At 38.3% G+C, this 15,149-nt stretch overlaps 1 protein-coding gene across 5 annotated transcripts in view; it reads right to left on the bottom strand.

Annotated features, from left to right (window-relative positions):
* FNDC3A (fibronectin type III domain containing 3A) overlaps positions 1-15,149 on the bottom strand; it is a 113,896-nt gene that overhangs the window by 30,264 nt on the left and 68,483 nt on the right. For all 5 annotated transcript variants that reach the window (XM_069601345.1, XM_069601348.1, XM_069601349.1 and 2 more), the window contains 3 exons: positions 5,392-5,629; positions 2,399-2,665; positions 1,251-1,309 (listed from right to left, as the gene is read on the bottom strand). In XM_069601345.1, the coding sequence (XP_069457446.1) occupies positions 1,251-1,309; positions 2,399-2,665; positions 5,392-5,629 (564 nt within the window). The remainder of the gene's footprint in view (positions 1-1,250; positions 1,310-2,398; positions 2,666-5,391; positions 5,630-15,149) is intronic.

Genomic DNA, 15,149 nt, shown 5'->3' with positions numbered 1-15,149 from the left:
TAGAAACCTGCCCATTTGTAAATGAGATACAATCTGCCATGAAAGGGTAGATGGGATCGACAAAGTTCAAAGACCATTTTTTTTGGCTGTTTAAAACAATTACTGTAAACATCATATACAGTTGAAAGAATGGCAGAAAAAACTCACTTGTAACATACTTGAAAGGTTTCATTTCCTCACTTTAGAAAGTGTCTAACAATAAGAAAAAGACCAAAACCTTAAGAGAAAAATGAGCAAAAGACTGGGACTGTCAAAGAAAAATAACTGAATCATATTTAAAAAACAAAATATATCTAACTACCTTCATAATTAAATAATCTATACATAGCATAACTTTCTCTTCTTTTCATTTGTGTAAGTTTTTTACTGAAAAATAACACCTCACCATTTCAGAAAAGTTTATTTTTCTTTTAATTACTAGTGAAGAACCCTTTGGGGTCCTTAATGGGTCTAAAAATTCAGTTTGTATGAGCATTTTACTTAATATTAAATATTAATCTTTTATCTGATGGAAATATTTTTCCTATCAGAATGATAGCCTTTATTTAGGCTATTTTAAAACATACATTAGCTTTCCAGATGGTGCTAGTGGTAAAGAACCCGCCTGCCAAGGCAGGGATGCAGGTTTGACCCCTGGGCCAGGACGATCCCTGAAGGAGGGCATGGCAACGCACTCCACCATTCTCGCCTGGAGAATCCCATGGACAGAGAAGCCTGGTGGGCTATAGCCACAGGGTTGCAGAGTTGAACACGACTGAAGCGACTTAGCACGCATGCATGCAAAATACCCAGAAAATTTTATGCCACCAGTTTTGCTGTCATACATTTTTCTGCTTTCTTCTATTACATCTGCACACAAATAGGACTGGGGAATATTAACCTTCTTCTATGGTTTGATTTTAACTCTTTTTGCAACTGGAGCTATTGGATTTATTTTATATGGAAATAATTTTCTTTTTTTAAATGATTATCAGTTGTACCTACACTCTTCATTAGATCTTTGCCTGGTCCAGTGATTTTGAATGTCATTAAGCGTATACTAAAACCTTGTTTTAAAAATGAATTGCTGGTTGAGTATTCTGCCACACTGATTAACAGCTTCGCTCTCCTTATGTCAGATCTGTATTGATCTATTATTACTGATCTCACATTCCTTACATATAGTTAAATTTTACGTAAGCCCTAAACCTATCAAAATCCTATGTGAATATACTAAATGTAAATGTCAAGAAAATACATGTGATACTTACCACTGGTTTGACAATGTTGGAAAGAAGTGCTTCAAAAGCTTTAGTTTCTTCATCTTTTTCTTAAAAAAAAAAAAAAAAAAAAGGAATAAAAAAACCCCAACTTAAATGCAATCATCCTGCTCCCTTTACAATATGTCTTCTAAAACATGTAACAAGAGGTTGGTATTTGGGAATTTTATTTCCTAGTTTTTACTCCTTAGTTCATATTCAGCAGTTTGTGTTTTTTTATAGAGTTCTTCTGCCTCAGTTTCTATTTCCCTTTTAACCATAATAACTAGTTATAGTGCCACTATATACATCCCTTTAAAAAAATAAAGTACTCTCTCTTAAAAGCCCTTATTTGCCAATCTCATACCTCTTAATGACAAGTTAATAAGCATTTGTTTCATATATGCCTTAATCGTGGCTCCCAAATAGGAATATAATTGACCTGACGATAACTTAAAACCACCACTGAAGTATTTGAAACTTTAGCTTAACTCCTCTGAAACATCAGTGCTGAAAAGAATGATCAGAAGGTCTCAAAAATATGGGAGAACATTTTAATAAATGTTTATATTACAAGCCAAGAGGCTATGAAAGCACTAAATTGATGGGAAATAGAAATTTTAGAGAAAAGGAAGTAGTTCTCAGATTTCTTATGGTGGAAGCCACAGGTTAGATGAAGGATCTGAGGGAAACAGAAAAGAACTTTTGAACAAAGAAATGGAAACGACTCTGTCCTAGCTTTAACATTTATAGAGTATATAAATGGATTGGTGAACTACATAACTGGTTGCTATCAGGGACTTGTATAAGAAGAAGCTGGGAAGAATAAGGGTTTTGATTAAAAATCAGTTTAGCCTTATTTAGATTCAGGAAGAAGGAAGGAATCTGGATGAACTTTGAGTTTTCCTATCAAACAGAAATTTCTCAAGGTTAGTAAAATTTGTGATATAGGTGTATTAATTGAGCTTTCCCAAAATGTAAAAAGAAATACCCTAGTAACAATTCAGGTTCTAAAACTTACCCCTCACATTTAGACCGTGTTATGCTATTAACCTACAGTTTATGTGAAGCATGATGAAATGACTGAAAGGTCAGACTATATACTTTTAGTAGGTTAAAAGATGATAAAAAGACAATAAGAATATATTTTAAATAGTTACCTTCTATTTCTGTATCAATTTGCGCACCGCCTTTCCCCTTTCCTGACTTCTTCATTGATCCTGTGTTTGTACCACTAGCATTCTGCCCTTTTGTAAGCCCATTATGTTCACTTATAGGAGAAGGGCATTTCTGGGGTGATGATGGTGGACTGCTCATCTTATCTTTCTGTGTTCCTTGGCGATCCTTTAATTTCTTCTGCAAACGTTCGTATGTTTTACTAGATCTTTCATCTCTAAAGTTGGACCTTCCATGTGAAGAGTGAGCATCTAAGAAGAAATAAAGTAAAAATCATTTAGAAAAGGTTGCTTTCTCTAAACACATTTATGGCATGAGAAAAGAGTATGAAATAAATCTATCATTATATTATATAAAACTTATAATTCAAAGAAAAATCTTGCACAACACAAAGCTATTTCTGTGTCTCCACTAACTGAAGAGAACCAAGCTTTATGACTTGATTATAATTATAATCTTACAGATATTTTTTTCCTTCCTCTTTTCTCAGTATTAATCTCCATAGAAACAGCTTGGTCCTAAGCTATGACTGTCACAGGAGGGGAATAAGACCTGAACTGAGCTGTGTAGAGTTCTTTTATTCTACGTTAATTTTAGCCCCTCTTTCAACTTCAAACATCTTCTCTGAATAACAATGGCTTCTAACAATGTAAAACAGTAGTATACTGTAATAGTTAAGATTTTTCTTATAATTTTCTCACATTTAAGAAAACTAGGTCATAATTAGGAGTAAAAAAAATGAGAAAGACTGATTTGTAGTATAAACTCTTGCTATCAAAAGTATGTTCATTGGGCTACTGCATGAGACTTACCTGGGAATTCGTTAGAAATGCAGAAAACCAAACCACGCTCAGATCTACCGAATTAATACACATTACTTGGGCAATAGAAATAAGTTTGAAAAAATGTAATATATGACATGTAATATATCTACGACTTACAGGCTGTGTTGCATAATTTAAAATTTGTATTTAGAGTTATTTCTTCTACAAATTTACTAAGCTTGAATGACAAGTACTGATTAAGTGCAAGGAAAACAGTGATGAAAAAAACAGATTCAGTTCTTCAGGGCTTTACAGTTACATAAGGGAAAAAGACTTCTAAATAAACAAAAATAATCAAGTTGTGTTCAGTTCTGTGAAAGAAACAGGTTTCAGAGACTGACAAGGAAAGGTTATGGGAAGATCTCTGAAAGCTAAAATCTAAAGCAAAAAAAAAAAAAAAAGAAAAAACCCCAAAGCAGCAGCAGCTTACATGCAAAGCGGGGAAGAACACTTCTGGGAGAGAGAACATCATGTGTAGAGGCACTGAAGCAAGAAAGAGCTTGGTTCTGAAAAACCGGAGGTGGGGTGCGTACATGGGAACAAGACAGACCAGGCAGACTGAGGCCACAGAGCAGGATCTTGTCCAAGGCAGTGGTTGGCAACCAGGCCCAACTGTGGCCCCAGGAGTCATTTGGCAGTGTCTGGAGATACTTCTAGTTGTCACAGCTGGGTTGGATGAGGGTGAGGGGTGGAGTTGTGTGCTACTGGCATCTAGTGGGTAGAGGGCAGGGATTCTTCTAAACATCCTACAAAGCCAGTTCTGTCCTCCACAGTAAAGACTCATCCTTCTTCAAAGATCAAAAGTGCTGAGGTTGAGAAATTCTGGTCAAGGGGACGGGTTTAGGATTTTATTCTAAATGCAGGGGAAAGTCACTGAACTCTATTAACTAGAAGAATGGTCTGATTTACATTTTAAAATGATTACTCTGGCTGAGTGTGGGTGGCTGTGGGCAGGAATGACAGCAGAAAAGCCACTGGAAGGCTGTTGCTGCAGGTGTCCTGGCCAGAGGTGATGGTGGCCTAAGTCTGAGTAGCAGTGGAGAAAAGCAGTCATATCTGGGAATCTTCTGAAAGTAAGACACCCACTGATGTGGGGGTTGAAAGAGGAGGAATCAAATTTGGTCATCTGGTTTTCACTTGTGCAAACTGAGTAGACAGTGGTACTGTCCATGGAGATGAAGATGACACAGAAAATCAAGTTCCATAATTACGTTTTAAAATACTATTACTGAGATATATGAGACACTTAAGTGGAGTTATCAAGAAGGCAGTTAGGGAGTAACCTGGTGGCCTAGTGGTTAGGATTCCAGAGTCCAGGCTTTTAATACCACGGCCTGGATTTAATCCCTGGATTGGGAATGCAGCACAGTCCAAAAAAAAAAAAAAAACAAAAACAAAAAACCCACAGACAGAAATAAAAGCCTGGGGCTCAGAGGAGAGGTTTTTGACTGAAGATACAAATTTAAAAAAAACTGTCAGTCTATGGATGGTATTTAAAGCCACAGGAAAGAGTAAGATGATTATTTTGTGTATATGTAGCTTTCTATTCTTCCCAACAATTTATTAACTCCCCGAGGGCAGAGATTATGTTTTGTTTTTTTTTCCCCCCAGTATCTTATAGAACCTAGCAATGTTAGTTAGTGGCATCAGAGGCTTCAGAATTTAATAGTAGCATGATCATTCCTAACTAAAAAGTTTCCTCAGAGAGCAGCAGGACAGACAAGTAGACCCCTGGTTTGAATGTGTCCCCAATGGAACGTTGCTGCACGATGTAAGTTACTTTCCCTTTCTGATTTTCAGTTTACTCACCTGCCTTGAAGGGTGGGCATGAAGATGAAACATTTAACCTATTTTTTAAAGTTTAATTTTTACTGGAGCATAGTTGATTTACAATGTTGTGTTAGTTTCTGCTGTATAGCAAAGTGAATGGGTTACACATATACATATATCCACTCTTTTTTAGATTCTTTTCCCATATAGGTCATTACAGAGTACTGACTAGAATTCCCTTAACACAGTGTTTGAGTGATAGAAAATTATTGGGATAGTTACCATTTTTTGGCTTCTTTTATATAAAGTGATAATAGTACCTATTATACCCAAGCAAAGACCAGCCAACTCCATAAAACAAGAATGCTTTCTAGATGTCTTACCTACATCTCCATATACTTGTGAAGACTGATACTGCGGCATATACTGCGTTGCCATGTCTCCGGCTCCGGTTACCGGTGAGTACATGTGGCGTGGTGGGGGGGGCATCATGGTTGGGACAGGAATGAAACCAGGCAGAGGAGGGTGTGGAGAGCGGTGGATGACTGTGTGACCACCAGGATGAAACTCTGGTGCCTGAGGAACCACAACAACTCGTCGAACACCATTGTCTTCAATAACCTATAAAATGAACAACAGATTAAACGTTTCTTCCATAGGACGTTACAGATTTTTCCAGATATGTGAAAGTAAGAATTATTACACCAATTAGAAGTTAATTAAGAAATTTTACAGAATCAACATGAAAATATTTTATTAAATACATTATATACATATGAATTAGCACTGAACAACATATGAAGTAGTTTTGTTACACAATTGAATGTAAATCTTAAAACACAAGATTGGCTAAATAGTAAGATACACAGTGAGTTAGGATATTCAGTATTTATCTTAGGTGTGACATGCATTTAGTGATACAGTTAAAATGTAGCAATGGGACCAAGTGTCTCAAGGGACCTTCTGGTTTCAATATACTAGGGTCAGGAATTTCTTTCTTTTTGTGGGGTAGGGAAAAAATAAGATGTGGAAAGAACAGAAACTGTGAAATAGCAATGGGGAAAAAAACTGGATCCAAACTCCCCTGATCAATTGTATACTGAACTTAGGCATAAAACTCTTAGGACCATGACCAGAACAATTTTAACAGCTGAAGATCATGTCAAGGTAGGCAGAAACACTCCCAGTTAAGGAAAATATCTGTGGCTCTAAGTCTTAGAAATCACACATTTCCACATAGGGGTCACTCTGTGGAAAAATATTTTTAAAAATGACAGATTTCCCTTTGAACCTCACTGGAACAAGAAGAACATACAGGAAGGACTAAAAAGATACAAGATTTTACCTCAAATTTAGAAATCCTTCTACGAGAAGAGTTTGTTATCTTTTAGACTTTAATAACAGAAAATGATTAAAATGTAAAGCAGTACCTTAAAGGCAAATGGGAGGCCTGGCGTGCTGCGATTCATGGGGTCGCAAAGAGTCGGACACGACTGAGCGACTGAACTGAACTGAGTATTTTCACATTTTATTGTGGAAGAATAAGTTTTACTATGCCTAAACAAATAGCAAATTTTGTTTATAAACATACGTGCTTGGTAAGGATGTTAAAAAACACAGTACTTGGATACAGATAAGCCTAAGTTACAAATAAATTACTGCTTTAGCAAGAATACAGTTGCTATTAAATAGGTTATTAAACTTTCCCTGATGAAGTGTGAGACGACTTGTGAGAAAACACGGAACCAGAAGAGCAAATGAATCGCTGTCTTCATACACTCGGTGAAGAGTACGTTTGTTTCAGCACAGTGGAGACTGCATATCCCATGTCTCCCTATTTAACCCAGTTCTGGATTCAAGCCTGGACAACTGCCTATGACTGGTGGAAACAACGTCCTATCTGGAACCATAGCTGAAGATAATCCGGAACCTGTTTACCATTTTCCAGCCTCTAACCTACAGGATGGGACCTGAGAGCCTACAGGATGGGACCTGAGAGGAAGTCTGAAATGGATTCTGAGTGAGCCAAACCACAGTGCCTGCCATTAACATGCCACTTTCACCTTTATCACCATCTGACTCATAAACCTTAGATGACCCCCACTGCTGACAGGATTGCATGGTACATACTTTTCAACCTAGCATTCCATCTGGCTCCAACCTCTCATTATGGCTGTTATCTTTCTTCCACACCAAACTCTGAACCCTTCATTCCAGCCAGGCTGGTATACTAGAACACCTATCTTCACACTTACCTGCATATTTCTTTATCTTGTACTTTGGCTTATGCCATCTTCCCTCTTCATTTTACTTTTCCCCAGTCTACATCTATGAAAGTCCCATCCATCCTTCCAAATCTAGCACTAACCACACCTCCGTTCATTAAAACAAAATTTGTTTTTGAACAAAAAGATAGTGGTAATTTAGGAGAGAAAAAACCAGTGACATGTTTGTGTGGGCACACACTAACAGGGGCAGACAAACATGGCAGCAAAAGTAAGTTATCTAGCATGCTGCACGGCGATAAACACCATGGACAAAACCAACACACCAGGTGGGGGGGTCAGAAGGACCGCGAGAGGGGAACAGTTGTAGTATAAAAGAATGATCAGGATAGGCCTCATTGGCAAAGTAAAATTTGAGCAGAGATGTGAAGGAATTGAAGGAATTAGCCACGCAAAAATCTGAAAGACTGTTCTGGGAAGAGGGAACAGTCAGAACAAAGCCTTTAAAGTAGGAGTGGCTAGGAGGAAGCCAGTGTGACTGGATCAGCGTAAAGGAGGAGAAAAGACAGAAGCGGATGAGATCAACAGATACAAAATGGTAGAGATGATGGCCAAGTCAGGCAGGTTGTACTGTACAGGCTATTAGGGACTATATGTACTCAGTGAGATGGAGGACCATCCAGAAACAAGTGGTTCTCATCGAGGGGTGATTTTACTCCCTAAAGCAACAGTCTCCAACTTTTAGGAGGACTGGTTTTATGGAAGACAGTTTTTCCATGGACTTAGAGTAAGGATGGTTTTGGAATGATTCAAGTGTATGACATTTATTGTGCACTTTATTTCTATTATTATTACATTAGCTCCACCTCAGATCATGAGGCATTAGATCCTGGAGGTTGGGGACCCTTGCTGTAAAGGACATTTGGCTGTACCTGGAGTCATTTTTAGGGCTTCCCAGGTGGCGCTAGTGGCAAAGAAGCTGCCTGCCAATGCAGGAGACGTAAGAGATGCAGGTTCAATCCCTGGGTCAGGAGGACCCCCTGGAAAAGGGCATGGCAACCCACTCCAGTATTCTTGCCTGGAGAATCCCCATGGACAGAGGAGCCTGGTGGGCTACAGTCCATGGGGTCGCAGAGAGTCGGGCATGAATGAAGCGACTGAGCATGCTTGGAGTCATTTTTGGTTGTCACCCCTGGAGTTGGAGGCACTAACTATTTAGCGAGTAGAGGTCAGGGATGCTGCTAAATGCCGTACACCACAGAGGACAGCCCCTCCATACCGGAGAATTACTGGCTTACACTGTTTATGGTGCCAAGGTTGAGAAATCCTGATACACCCTTACACTTACTAGGGTTACTCTGGCTGCTGAGTTGAGGACAGACTGTAGGGCAAAGCCAAAAATGGGGAGGTCATTCAGGAAGTCATTGTAGAAATCTAGGCAAGAGATGGTGGTGGCGTGGGCCACAGTGCAGCAGTGCAGGGAGTGAGAAGCTGCCCACAGTCTGCGTGTCTTCAAAGGCAAAACAACAAGCTTAGCTGATAATTCCATTGGAGAAGTGTGAGAAAGTTTTGGAATGATGGTATTTCACCAACAGTGAGAGGGAAAGCTGTAGGTTAGAACAAGCTACTTCAGCAGAGTTGGGAGAAGGTCTGGAGTTTTAGGTTTTGCACATGTAAGTCTGGTAGGTCTGTAAGTGGAAATGTTGAGTAGGCAGTTAGAGAATAGTGGCCTGCAGTTCCACAAAGGCAGGAAAGGACAAACAGGTAAGGCAGGAAGAAAACTTGAGAGTGTGGAGTTTGGTTAAGTATATCAGGGAGAATGGACTGATTTGTTAAGTGTTGCTGATAGGTTCAATAAGATGAAGACTTAAGAACTGACCATTGGATTCAGCAATTTGGAAGTCATAGGAACCTTGATGAGAGCAGTTTTAGCATAATCATAGGGGCAAAGCCTGAGTGGAATGGACTGAAGAGAGGAAGTGGGGAGGAGAATTAGAGAGCTAAATTTCCTCACAATTTTGAAAAGTTTTCCTGTAGAAGGGAATATGTAGGGTGGTAACTGACAGCAGAAGAGTCAAGCAGCTTAAAAAATCTGTTGCTGTTTTTAGTGGGAGCAATTACAACAAGCTGATATACTAATGAGCATGATCCATCAGAGAGTAAGAAACTGATGATGTAGGGGCGAGAGAGAGAGAGAGAGCTACAGTAATGTCCTTGAGCAGGCAAAAGGAGAAGACAGGACTCCAGCTGGGGCGCAGGATTTAGATAGGAGCAGAAAAGTCTGTCTGATCTAGATGAAAGAAAAGTACGGATTGATGAGATGAGAAGGTAAAGAATGTAACTTCAGATGCCGATAGAGATGCGGGGTTAGGCGTCTGTAGCTTCCTTGATTGCTCTCTGTGAACCCTTCCCTAGATACCAGAATCTCAGTGTTCTCTCCTTCCTAACAATTCTATTACATTTATTCTCTAGCATCTGTTTGGTATCCCTAACACTGCAGTATTTGTTAATTTTCCAACATGTCTTACTCTATAATTTAACTCTAAGTTTCTCAAGGGACATGTGTTAACTATTCAATCCTCAAAACAATGCTAAAATAGGTACCATTATTATTTCCATTTTTTTTTAGACAGGGAAACTGACGCATAGAGATGTTAAAGAACTTGCAACGTCACACAGGCAGTAAGTGGAGGAACTAGTAACTGAACTCAGGTAAGCTGGCTTCAATTCCATGTTCTTATTCACTTTGTCAGCACAGAATCCACAAATAACTGCCTCCTAGTGCCCTTTTAAATTTCACAAACACAAGTGAGAGCTCATCAGTTAAAAAAGAAATGGCTAAATTGCTTATGAAATTAAAACCACTTTTCTGCTGAATAAGAACATTTCAAATATACAGATAAGCTGAGGGAAGGGAGACTGGGGAGTTAATTGTTTTAAAAGGTTGTGAAATGAGATTTCAACAAGAAACCTGATTTAAAATAGTCTGGAAGCCCTGAAGAGGGGGAACTCTCATGCACTACTGTTTGCTGTCTTTTGCAGACTCTAGCAGGAATCACATACCTTGCATTTCCCAACCAGAAGGAAGCTTACTTTTATACCCCAGCTGGAGGAAGGAAAATTTTTCTCCTTGCTTAGTATGGCCAATGAGAAGCTACCACAACTAGCCTAATCAGAAGCAGCCATAACCCTCAACTCTCTTTCCTCCGATGGACTTTGCTCAAAAACCACCCCTTCCCAACTCCCCTCTTTTCTTTAAGAATGGTCCTCTTCTTTGTTTTGGGAACTTGCCTATGGTTTGCCATAGTTTGCATGTCCTGCACTGCAATTTCTCTGCTATTCCTGAATAACATCATTTTGCTGTTAACTATGTATTTTATTTTTAAGGTTGATAAGGTACAGAGTTCAGTTTTGCAAGAAGAGTTCTGGGGATGGATGGTAGCACAACAGTGTGAACATACTTAATACCACTGAACTGTACCTTTAAAACTGTTATGGTATATTTTTAATGTGTATTTTACAATTAAAAGAAAACAAAATAAAACTAAGATACAGAGATTAAAAAAACTAAAGCCAGATCACGATCAAGAGGGTGTGGAGAACTCCACCACTTCAAGAAATCATCTGAGCAGCCAGTAACTTCAGAGTAAGGCCAGAGACCTCAAAACTATCCGCCTAGTCTCTAGCTGCCAAGAAATAGCCAAGACACTGAACTTTACACCAACAGGGTACAGTGATGGCAGAGATTAAGATAAACAAGTTCTGAGAAGGAAAAAAAGGTAAAATATAATCCAAATTAGTCTATGTTAAAAAAAATTAAAGACAATGAGATAAATGGAAATATCAACACAGTCTGACTACCTAACCACATACACCATATAATATCTAATTAGACAAAAGTCCTGTTTTGTCTCCTTCACTGAACACAGACGTAATTGAGAGGGGCTGCAGAGAAAGGAGGTTGTGTTTGCTATCTGATATTTTATATTGTGCTCCAGAATGGACATTCCATGACAGATCTGTTCTGTATTCTATTTTCTCCCCAATAACTGGTACGGTACATGTAGTGTATGACAGATGCTCAAAAAATATGTTTGATGACTGATATGACCAGAAATAAATGCTATTAGTTCTACTCAAATGTCCCACCCCTCTTAACAATAGCTAACTACTAGGGTTTTGTGACTTCTTCAATACCTACCACCTTTGCTTCCCTGCTACTTCTAGCAACCTACTTCTACTGCATCATTCTGAACTACTCCAAATTTAAGCTACTGAACAGTATTACAGATATTTCTGGCCATTCATCTAACAGATTCACCCAACGTCTAATCAAGCACACAGCAACACAAGCGACTACAACCTTTCTGTCCAGCTCTTACTGTGTCTCTTCAGCCTCATTTAAACCTTTCAGTCTCTTATACTGCTGTCCATCTGTTTTGGTTGTTCCTTCCAGGAGAGACAAAGACTGAGATCAGACTTGTTTGTACACTCTTTGAGAGATTTACTAACCTCACTGCTGTGTGCTGACATAAAGACACAGTGAAATACCAAGTCCAGCTCAAAGGAGTAATCTGAAACTTCATGAAGCTGACACAGGCCCTTTCCCCACATTATGAGATCTACAATCCCCTCCCTGTTAGGTACCCTGTCATCACCATAACAACCCACATTCCATAAAAAACAAGGAGCCATTACAGAAAGGCAGAAGGGGGGACCTTTTGGTATTACCTTTTAGGAGTCCCATTCAGGTTAAGTCTACACTATTTTCTTGATAATTCATTAACTTCATCACTAAAATATCAAGTGTGATTCTGAGCTGCAATACCCTTAGGGACCACAAGTTGTTATTATTTGCCAGGAAACTAAGTACCTTCTACACCTGTTACCATATGCTTTCTGTGCCATTTGTTTTCACTGCTTTTGTTTACTGTACTGTTTCTCCCTTTGGTGTCTGAGTTCAGCTGGCACATATTTCTGTCTATGCAGTATGTCAAACCGCTCATACATTTCCCTTTCTTATTTGTTAAACTGTAATAATCAAGTTCCTTAAGGTCATGTCTAAAATTATGTCTGTAATTAGAGAAAAGGCTAAGGGGAAACATACTTAATGTTTACAGAGAGTATCTCTGGGTTATAACACTCAATGGAATTTTTTCCCTACCCTTTTACATGTTTTCCAAATAATAATGATCAGAAAATGAACAACTATATTTGTTCTTTATCACTAAATATATTTCCCATTGGCTTGCTAGCAAAATTAATATTCCTTGACATTTAGGCTTCTGGTGAACAATGAACATTTTCAGTTCAGTTCAGTCGCTCAGTCGTGTCCGACTCTTTGCGATCCCATGAATCTCGGCACGCCAGGCCTCCCTGTCCATCACCAACTCCCGGAGTCCACCCAAACCCATGTCCATCGAGTCGGTGACGCCATCCAGCCATCTCATTCTCTGTTGTCCCCTTCTCTTCCTGCCCTCAATCTTTCCCAGCATCAGGGTCTTTTCCAATGAGTCAGCTCTTCATATCAGGTGGTCAAAGGACTGGAGTTTCAGCTTCAACATCAGTCCTTCCAGTGAACACCCAGGACTACTTTATGCATAAAATTTTAATGAACTTTAGGTTTCCCAATCATATTGCAAGCACCTGATGATTAATAAAAAATTTTAGAAAATGATGATCCATTTTTCTGATCCAACAACAAAAGCTATGCAACTAAAAAATTAAGACTGACTATTCTCATTACTGCTAAGTAGAATGCTGAAGTATCAGAGAAATAAGGTACAAATATAAATTAACAATATTATAGAACTCTTGGATAAAGCAGCAAAGAAAGTATAACAAAATTGGCAATTTTAACAGCAACTCTGGGCTTTTCAAATGGCAAATGAGAAAAACAGAACCAACGAATCCCCAAATTACCTAACATGTAATACCCTGTCTGTTATTCTCAAAAATCAAGTTAAAATATATGTGAATTATTGATAAGTGCACTTCTGAAGAGCTTCTAAACTTAATGGCATTTGTACAAACATAAAAAATTTAAAGATTGATTTATCCTGGGTAAATCATGATTTCTTTATTTCTACTTAAGTTCTTTGTTAAATCTCGATCTTCATCTAAGATTATTTATCTTTTGAATCTTTAATTTTTCCGCCTCAATATGCTCTTTGATTTGTAGCATGATTGCTTCCCCAGTGGTAGAGCTAGAGAGTCCCAACATTGGATTTTAATTTTTTTAAATTAAATTTATTTATTTTTAATTGGTGGATAACTGTCTTACAACATTGTGTTAGTTTCTGCCATACTGGATTTTAGTTTTTGCAGTCCTTGCTTGTCTGACCAAATGTTTTAGGATATTTACATTTGCTGAATATTTACATTTAGTGAATCCTGTTAGTATTATGTACTGAATTACATGATGGTATAGCAAAAACATTACTTGACCTTCCTTCGATCACTGGCCTTCAACAACAGATACACAGAAGGCAGGGATGGAGTTGATTAAACTGCTGCCCCAAGGGGAGAACGGTGTACAGAAGTCTAAAGAGACTGCAGGTGACGGCTATTCCTGGATTTAGTGTGTGTGCTCCTTTAGCTCCCACCGAGCCAAATCCAACATGCAACTTAGAACAGCCATCTACGTGTCTTAATGTTTGGTTCAACTCCCGGCTTCTATCTTTGCTAATATAATTATGTTTGCTTATGCGTTAAATTTTGGATAATTACCAAGCTCTTAGCTGTGCTGAGAACTTGGCTTTTGGTAAGTATTTTCTAACATGAGAAATTGTGTATGTCAGGCAATAGGGTGATGTCAATGGTGATGTCAAAATGTTAGAATTCATTCTTACACACTAGGTACTTAAATTATTTCAATAATGATGAGAATAGATTTTTGTCTTTGGATTACCGTTGTGTGATTTTAAATGATTACATTTCCTAGAGACAATGATTACTGTTAAAGTTCATTCTCTTATTTGACAAATATTTATGAAATACACACTATATTTGAGTTACTACAGAACAAAAATAAAAAAAGGTACCTCCATACACTCAAGGAATTTAAAATCCCATTTAAGGAGAATATATAGACACATAATTATAGTATCAGGTATGCATATGTAACTAAAGAATGGTACAAATAACTTGATCTAGGTTCTCAAAGATAGGTAGAATTTCAAAACGCAGAAATGAGGGAATGAATAACATTCCCTGGATAACAGCATTAAGAAAACCATGGAGAAAGAAGAACATCAAGTGAGCATGTGAGTAGTCCTGTTTGGCTGAAAAAAATAGATAGGTGATGACATTTATCAAGAGAAGGCTACAGAGACAAACCAGAACAGAACTATGTTAAGGCCTTATGTGTCAAGAAATCTAGACCTCACTGAGTGGCCAAGCCAACTAATGAGCACAGAACTGAAAAAATTAAAGAAGTTATATAGGAAGATTTTTTTTAGTGGCTCTAGCCCTAAAAATACAGCACTTTGGACTTCCCTGATGGTCCAGTGGTTAACACTGTGCTTCCAATGCAGGGGGTGTAGGTTTAAGCCCTGGTTGGAGAACTAAGATTCCATATGTTATGTGGCATGGCAAAATAAATTTTAAGAAAGATACAGAATCTCAACTTGGATGATTATTTGATTGATTTACTAGTATTTACTGAGCCCTTAATACATGACAGGCACTGTACTCAGCACTGAGGAAATAAAGATGAATGAGAATTCTGTATGGTCTAGTCTTATTATCTCTCTGACCTCACTCTTTACTATTATTCTGCCTTAAGGACTCAGTCAAGCTGCAACGGCCCCCTTGTTCCCAAGCATGCTCTCACGTTAGGCCTTTTGCACCAGCTGTTTCTGTTCCCAGAATCCTCTTTCCCTGAATAAATGCATGGCTAACTCCCAACTGTTCTT

This window comes from Ovis canadensis, chromosome 10 (genome assembly GCF_042477335.2).
Source record: "Ovis canadensis isolate MfBH-ARS-UI-01 breed Bighorn chromosome 10, ARS-UI_OviCan_v2, whole genome shotgun sequence".
NCBI lineage: Eukaryota > Metazoa > Chordata > Mammalia > Artiodactyla > Bovidae > Ovis > Ovis canadensis.
This window is presented reverse-complemented; position numbering and strand designations above follow the sequence as displayed.